Genomic DNA, 8,779 nt, shown 5'->3' on the forward strand with positions numbered 1-8,779 from the left:
GATCCACTCTGAGAAGGTGCTATTTAAGAGACTGAGCTGAAACAGCACCTCAGACTGAGGAAGTCTCTTGGATGAGAGACAAAACGTTTCTACATTTTTTTATTGTTTTTGTTGTTGTTTTGCTTTGTTTTGTTTTTTTGAATGTCCAGAGGACCAGATCTAAATTTTTTAGATTTTTCTACCTGGATTATTGAGCATGCATCAGGATATTTACAATCAAAGCTTAAACTTGGAACACTAGTATCTCTTGAATGTATTTATTACCATGATGAATCCCTTTTTACTCAAGTTGCAGAAGTGTAATTGTTTTAATTGAATCGTTTATTATTTAAATCTATGTTTAGTCTAACTATGTGTTGTAACTGTTTTTTACTGAGTGTTTTTTTTCCCCTCTCTCTGTATGCTGTCAGTCTTGGCCAGGTCTCTTGTAAAAGAGATCTTTTGACCTCAATGGGACAAACCTGGCTAAATAAAGGTTGTTATGATGATGAATCCCATCGAACATTAATCGCCAGAACGCCATGTGCTTGTTTGGCGCATGCGCATTCAAAGTACGTCGGTAAAGACACGCCCCCGACGTGCTGACTCACATTACGTAAGTGAGAACCGTGAAGACTCAATCACACATACACACCTTGAGAGTTAGTGAGTTTAAAAATAAACACTTCACCAACACTCCAGAAATGACGGGCACTCATAGGTGACACTGATCCAACACGGGAAGTGTATCTAATGCTTAATGAACTCCACAGTGTAAAAAAAACCCTCCACATACTCAAACTTATCAGCTCCCTAATTGACATGAGAAGACAAAACATCATCAATAACATGGTTATGTTATTACTGATCAAAAACATTATCTAGACAGAGATAAAAGCTTAACTGGTCAACAACATCCTTTACAGCTTAACTTACCTCCACCATGCAGCCTCCACTGTAGAAAAAGGCAGAAAACTTTTAACAACAAAGTTTGTGATTGTCCTGTGGCCCCACCTCACTTTTCTTTTGTCCTCCTCACATCAGGTTCAGAACCTCCTGTGAGGACAACATTAACAAACAGTGAACATTAGTGAACTGTTTGTCTGTGGGCATAATCAGCACCATAGACATACAGCTGTAGGGCAGCTCTATACAGCTCTGGGTGTAAACACTTAGTCTGTTTGTCATATGTCTGCGTTTTACCTGCCTGCGTGCTGAAACCACGTGACGCGTTCCAGCCAATACCGAAACTTGACACTGACAAAAGAGGGACGTTTCAATCCATACACCGACCGAACTGCGTCGGTTGGTGCTATAAAATAACCTCGGTTCGGTACTCAGCCCTAGTTATACACTGCCTGGCCAAAAAAGAAGTTGCCACCTAGATTTAATTAGGCAAATCGATACAAGCCTCCTATTGGATAATTACTACATGGGTGATTATCTTTCAGCTGGCACCATCTATGGCAACAAGCTATTTAACTCCAACTGGTGCAATGAGTTGCTTATTTCTTCAACAACCATGTGGAAAGACACATGGCATGGTCGTGGAAATGATGTCAGTCTGTTTGAGAAGAGTCAAATCATTGGCATCAAGCAGAGAAAACATCTAAGGATATTGCAGAAACTACTACCATTGGGTTAAGAAATGTCCAACGCATTATTAAAAACTGGAAGGACAGTGGGGACCCATCGTCTTCGAGGAAGAAATGTGGACGGAAAAAAATCCTGAATGATCGTGATCGGCGATCACTTAAATGTTTGGTGAAATCAAATGGAAGAAAAACACCAGTAGCACTCAGGGCTGTGGTTAATAGTGATAGTAAGAGCATTTCCACACACACAATGCAAAGGGGACTCAAGGGAACTCAAGGGACTGGGACTGAACAGCTGTGGAGCCTTAAGAAAATCACTAATCGGTGAGGCTAACTGGAAGAAAATGATTAAATTTGCTAGGGAGCATAAAGATTGGACTCTGGAGCAATGGAAGAAGGTCATGTGAGCTGATGAGTCCAGACTGACCCTGTTCCAGAGTGATGGGCATATCAGGGTAAGAAGAGAGGCAGGTGAAGTGATGCACACATCATGTCTAGTGTCTATTCATCAAAGCAAGATCTTGGTGAAAAATTAATGCAACACTGGAGGAAATAGATCTTGTGACATTGCTGATGCTTATCAAAACGATGCCACAGCGAATGCATGCCTTAATCAACGCTGAAGGCGGTCCAACAAAATATTAATGTGACCTTTTTTTGGCCATGAAACTCAAAGAATCCAATCAGCTACTTAGACTTCAAACATGTCTTAAAGACATAAAAACCTGGATGACCCTAAATTTTATGCTTTTGTATACAGACACGACTGAGGTTTTGGTTTTTGGACCTGAGCACCTTAGGAATGCATTTTTCAGTCTTTTGCCCTCCTTAGATGGCATTAATCTGTCCTCCAGCTCTATTGCTCTCCAAACATGTGGAAATCCTAACTGGGCTTTTGTCAACTCAGTGAGGAAATCTACAACATACACCACTGAACAGAACCACGAGAAAAAGAGAAGGAAAAACATTGTCATCCCTTATGTTGCTGGAGTATCAGAGAAACTCAGAAGGCTTTTCTCCTAACACAACATCCCAGTACATTTCAAACCCAACAGGACCCTCAGACTAGGGATGCACCAATCCACTTTTTCCACTTCCGATGCCGATACCTGCTGTTTCGTATTGGCCGATACCAATCAGATACCGATCTGACAAAACAGTGCTGAATTAACAAAAATGGCTAAATCATGTCATCTGGACCCATTTCTGAAACAGGCCCAGATGACATGATTTAGCCATTTTTGTTGTCTGCCTGGTTGTTTGAGTTTACAAACCCAGTGCTGAATTAACTTAAAACATTTGTTTTGTTAAACGCAGACATGAATTTACTGAATTACAAATTTATTGACAACTCTGCACCATAATGGCACACTAAACACACAAAGAGCTTCACAAGCTTGGTCAAACATAAAAACAACACAACTTTAATTTATTCAGTCAGTTCGCTAGCGCGTGACGTCACTCAGAGCACAAAGCGTAGAATTAGTGAATAGATCTGCCCAGTCATGGATCGGTCACATTGTCACCGATACCCGATCCAGAAGTCTCCCCCCCCCCCGCCCTCCCTGAAAAAAATAGGTATCAATATTGATATTGGTATTGGATCAGTGCAATTCTCTACTTCAGACGGAGGCTGGTCCACCCTAAGGACAAAACACCCATACGCAGAGCGGTGTAGTGTATGTAGTCCAGTGCAGCGAGGACTGTCCAGACCTCTACATTGGAGAAACCAAACAGCTTCTTACAGGAGAGCCATCTCCTTAGGACAAGACTCAGCGGTTCACCTACACCTCAGGGATGAGAGACACTCATGTGAGGACCAGGATGTCTGCATTTTGGACAGAAAAGACAGATGGTTTGAGAGGGGAGTGAAGGAGGCTGTTTATGTAAAAAGAGAGAAACCATCTTTAAACGGAGGAGGATGTCTCAGATTTCAGCTTTCAAAAACTTATAATGCAGCTTTAGGACTGATACCCAGCCAGTTTCACACCTATCAGGAATTCCAACCATGTGACCAGAGTGACCCTTCTGTGGGGTGGGACTAAGAAAGACCCTAACGTTCCTCTATTGCGAAGAGTGAGAGGTCAATCTGCATGTGTCAGGCTGCATTATGTAAGCTTACAGAACACCACTGCTTTATAGCTTGAATCCCACACTCTTTGTTTCTTTGAATTGAGAAAGCTGCTCGAATGAGAAGCAAAACGTTTTCAGTTACAAATAAAGTCCAGTTGTTTTGTTTTTAACTCTTTTTTTTAGAACTACTGCAAGCTGTTTAATGCAACATGTGACTCTGATGCTTTATTTTTGTGTGTTTGTGTGAAAGGTGTTGTAGTTCCTCGCAGCTTTCGGCTGCTGGAGGAACTGGAAGAAGGTCAGAAAGGCGGTGGAGATGGAACTGTGAGCTGGGGCCTTGCTGATAATGATGACATGATGTTAACCCACTGGAACGGCATGATCATTGGCCCTGCCAAGGTGAGCTACTCGCACATCCCACAGCACTTCAGTTCACTTCTGCCTCTGTTAAGATCACCAGTATATAAGAGGGTATCAATCATGTACCGTAATAACCGTACCATATTAGCATGTTGAAAACTGAAAACTTAATCCAATACAGAGGAACTATTGTGCAATAATAAGTAAAAAATATTCAGCAAGACGTTGGGGCTGAAACTTTTGGAAAGGAGAAAGACGGACATTTTGTATCCCAAAAGCAGGTGAATGGCTGGTGGAAATCTCAAAAGGAGTTGCACAGGACTCTGAAGATTATGTGATCAGCTGGGCATAGAGCAAAATGAATTGTACCGTAGTTTTCAGTTGCATTTTTTGCATAATTTGCATGCCCTGTGACTTGTATGCCAAAACGACTTATTTCTTTCTTCTTTTTTTTAATTACCATATTTATAAATCAATTTTGGCCTAGATATGACTGTTTACATTCGTTCTGACTGAAAATATTGAGCACTACCATTTTTTTTGAAAAGCAGCTGATTTGACCATCAAAGTGCATTTATTAAGGAAAAGTTAAACTGAGACACACCTTTACTATAATTTTGAGCAAACAAATAATTGTTTTTAATTGTCAGTCTTGTTAAATTATTGTTAAAGTCCTCCCGTGCACGCTCTGCAGTCGCCATTTGGCAGCCAATCGATTTTTGGCACCACATCGGCTATGGGCCTTTCCGGGTTCAACCCACATTTCTGGGTTGTCAGCGGTGACGCATAACAAACGCAACGCGTCAGCGGTGACACATAAAAGATGCAACGTATATGGCGAAGCGACGTATTTATGGATTTTTCCACTTTATTAGACATTCGGACTGATGAGACTTGTATGGCAGTGCGACGTGTACGGTGGAAAATATGGTAGTCACATTGTATACGTTAGTAAATTGGTAAAAGTGTTGATCTTCATGTCCCTACTAGAGACTGTGTGAAGACAATGTTTTAGTCTTATGCAAAATAGAGTAACACCTGATGTTTCTCTAAAACATAACATTCATGACTCTCAGGTGTGCCACCATACACGTGTATTATCTTCATCATTCTCGGTGCGTTCCATCTTGCCCCACTCACATGGTCACATGCTGTGGGGTCTGCTTATCACCTTAGTGACTACCGGTACATTGGTAGAGCAGCTGGGGCCAAATCTAGATTCATCAGCCTATCAGCTCTTCACAATGATAAATAATTTAATACCTAAAGGATGATTTTGCAAGACATTCTTTTTTTTACAGATCTTCAGTATACAGTCCAGTCGCCCATCTCTGGGCCGGCTGTACGAACAGTCTCACTGTATTTCGGTGCAATGATGAGCTGATTCTGATATCAAAATATTAAAAAAGTTCAAGTGAACCGGTTTTGGTGTGAAAAATGGATTCCCTCTTATCATATTTTATCATCTCTTCTGGTTCCATCCTTTGCAGTTTCACAGTTTTTTTCATTAGCTATCAGTAAAACTGCAGCAGCATCAGGACAAACTAGAGAAAAACTCTGAAAGTGTGTTCCACCTTGATTCATGAAGCTCAACCAGTATTATAAAAAGAAAAAGTGATCTATTAACAAAAAAGGTTAAATGTTGTCTTCTGGACCAGTTTCTTTAAGTGAGAAACGTTTTGTCCCCCATCCAGAGGACTTCCTCAGTCTATGGCCTGTCAACCAGATCTGTCCCATAGGTAGCCTCCACTGCTGTGTTTCAAGCCAACCTCAGAAACAGCGTGAAGACGGCCTCCTTGTTGTCCTCAGGCTGTTTCTGTGAGTAGCAAGTTGGCTGTCTGGCCTAAAACACTTTGTTGTACATGATGATTGATTGTTTTGGAGGGGTGTGCTTTGCACGTGATAACAGCCTACTTTTGAGATTCCAACAGGAGGTTGGCTTGAAACATGGCACTGAAGGCTACTTATGGGACAGATCTGGTTGACAGACCACAGACTGATGAAGTCCTCTGGATGGGGAAGAAACATTTCTCTTAAAGAAACTGGTCCAGATGATACGATTTAACCTTTTTTTTTATCTACCTTACAACCCATGATCTATTTATTATTATTATTGTTGTTGTTGTTGTTGTTGTTGTTGTTGTTGTTGTTGTTGTTGTTGTTGTTATCCTTTCTTTTTTAGAAGTTGCATTTTTACAACATTGCAACGGGGCTCAAACCATAAGCCTATGGTCATAATGAGGGATTGTTGGAGATTAGGCTTATTTGGTGGAAAGTGCCTTTCTTTAAAAAATGTGCTGTTCCCAAAAGTGGGATTTTTGTGTAGTTTTGTCACTTTGCTGTTGCCTGGGATTTGGTGGATGTATAAGTGTTTATAAGTATAAGTGCTATGTACAGTCTTCATTGTATGTTCGTATAAAAGACAAACGTAGCTCTCTGCATCTCTGATGAGATGGACATATCAAAATAGAGGCTGTTGTTGTTGATGAAAACCTGTGGCCTGTTGGCACTAATGTCAGGTTGGATAGTCCCAGAGGACAGTGACATTGCTGTTTTCTGCTACAGTCTGGGGCTCGTGGTAACAAGTGTGTGTTCCTGGCAGATGTTCCAGTGCACGTAGGCAGTAGCCTTATGGTGTCTGCAAATAAATTCTCCTTTGGGATCTTGGTAGTCAATATTTTCTGAGCTTTTTTTCATAGCCTGTACACATATCAATAACTGGCACAGAATCATTTGTTTTTTTCAATTTATTTATTTATTGTATCGAGTTGACGCTCACATTTTTGATCCAGACCAATACTGAATAGAGGTGTGAATCTCAGTGTCTGGTGATCTGATTTGATTCTGATCTTTGGTGTCACGATTCAAAATCAATTTTTCAATTCGGAAACAATTTTTCTATTGAAATGGTCATAAATGTTGTTTAATTTATATTGTACATGTAACTGACAAGCTGAAAAGATCAAACAACAATGTAAACCAGTAGAACATTTAAAAATCATTTTAGTTCTTTACGGTATCAAATCTTTTTAATTCATTTTATATTTATACCAAAAATAGAAACAAATATAGGAGTGCATAAAATTCTGTAACTTAAATTACCAGTATTTAGTTAACTTAGTTGTCTGAATTTGTCAACAACAACAACCAAAAAGTAAATAAAATAAAAATCTATGAACAAATAATTCATCCATCATCTTTATCCACTTCCTCTTTTTGAGTCACTGGTATCACTGGTTCCCATATCAGCCATCCCTGTGTGAGAGGTGGGGACACCTGGACAGGTCTCCAGTCCATCACAGACAAATAATTCAAAATATATAAATATCAAAGTAAACAGACTTCATCTACCAGACACAGTACATTAACCTTTAACATAAAATACAGACTTCAGTTATTTTAACCATATTGCTCTAACATTTGTTATATTTTCAAAACTTAACCTAACATGAAACATACAGACTTCAGTTATTTTAACCATATTGATTCATATTTAGTAAATGTTTAACTAACTTTAAAAACCTGCACTAAAACTTGTGAACTGTAATAATTTATAAACCATAAACTGTCTCATTTAGAAGTGGCTCCAGATGATGTGTCTCGTCTCTTCAACCTGTTCAAAAGATAAATTACATAAAGTTTGTTGAACAACTTGTCCATAAGTTTTAGTTTAATGTGAGAAATAACAGTTTCCTTTGATCTGCAGCTGCATCAGAGCTTCTAACATTTGTTGTTTCATGGTGAAGTTGTGGAGCTGCTTTATCACAAATATAAATGTACATGAAGGAATAACGTACGTTGGATCCATCGTATTAAAATAAAGCTGAACCCGTCACCGTCACTGAGCTGTCTCATCATGAATCCTTTGTGATGCAGCAGGAGATGGAGAGGGAACTCTTCACAGCCTTTGGAGAAGATGGAAGTTTGTTGCACAGTTCACTGGTCGCTGCTTCACTTTCATCTAACGTGAATTTTATTTTACACTCCTTGTAAACAACTGTGTTCTTGTTAAACTCTGTCTTCCCCCGGAACATTGTAGGATCTGAAATGATGTTTAAAGCTGAAGCAGCGAGTTGAATCGTGCTGTCTCCCCCAGCAGATGATGCAGAAGAGACAGCGCTCTCTACAACAGACTTATAGAAGATATGCAGCATCTTGCTGCAAACCCTGAAGGACTTCAGCTTCCTCAAGAAGTACATTCTGCTCTGTCCCTTCTTGTAGACGCTTCACTGTTGCAGCTCCAGTCCAGTCTGTTGTCCAGGTGAACCCCAAGGTATTTATACTTCTCCACCACCTCCACTTCTTCTCCCATGATGGAAATAGGGTTGGATCTGTTCCTGATTCTCCTGAAATCTACAATCATCTCCTTTGTTTTGTTCACATTCAAGATGAGATGATTGTTTCCACACCATGCCACAAAGCGGTCCACCAGTTCCCTGTACTCAGCTTCTTGTCCATCTCTGATACACCCGACCACTGCAGAGTCATCAGAATATTTCTGCAGATGACAGGAGTCTGTTTTATACTGGAAATCTGAGGTGTACAGAGTGAAAAGGAATGGTGCGAGTACAGGCCCCTGTGGTGCTCCTGAGCTACTGACCACCTTGTCAGACACACAACCCTTCAGTCTCACAAACTGTGGTCTGTCTGTCAGGTAGTCCAGGTATACAATCCAACAATTTTCAGTCAGGTCATCTGGACAGTTTTTTTTTTTTTCTTATGTGTTGAAACGTTTCACCTTCCATCCAGAAGGCTTCATCAGTCAAGGAAAC

At 40.2% G+C, this 8,779-nt stretch overlaps 1 protein-coding gene across 1 annotated transcript in view; it reads left to right on the top strand.

Moving 5' to 3' along the window:
• Positions 1–8,779, top strand: part of LOC119412183 (ubiquitin-conjugating enzyme E2 variant 1) — a 28,416-nt gene that overhangs the window by 6,506 nt on the left and 13,131 nt on the right. Inside the window, exon 2 of the mRNA XM_037679159.1 lies at positions 3,898–4,046. Within this exon, the coding sequence (XP_037535087.1) occupies positions 3,898–4,046 (149 nt within the window). The remainder of the gene's footprint in view (positions 1–3,897; positions 4,047–8,779) is intronic.

This window comes from Nematolebias whitei, chromosome 7, assembly GCF_014905685.2.
Source record: "Nematolebias whitei isolate Nwh7 chromosome 7, NemWhi1, whole genome shotgun sequence".
In the NCBI taxonomy this organism is placed as follows: domain Eukaryota; kingdom Metazoa; phylum Chordata; class Actinopteri; order Cyprinodontiformes; family Rivulidae; genus Nematolebias; species Nematolebias whitei.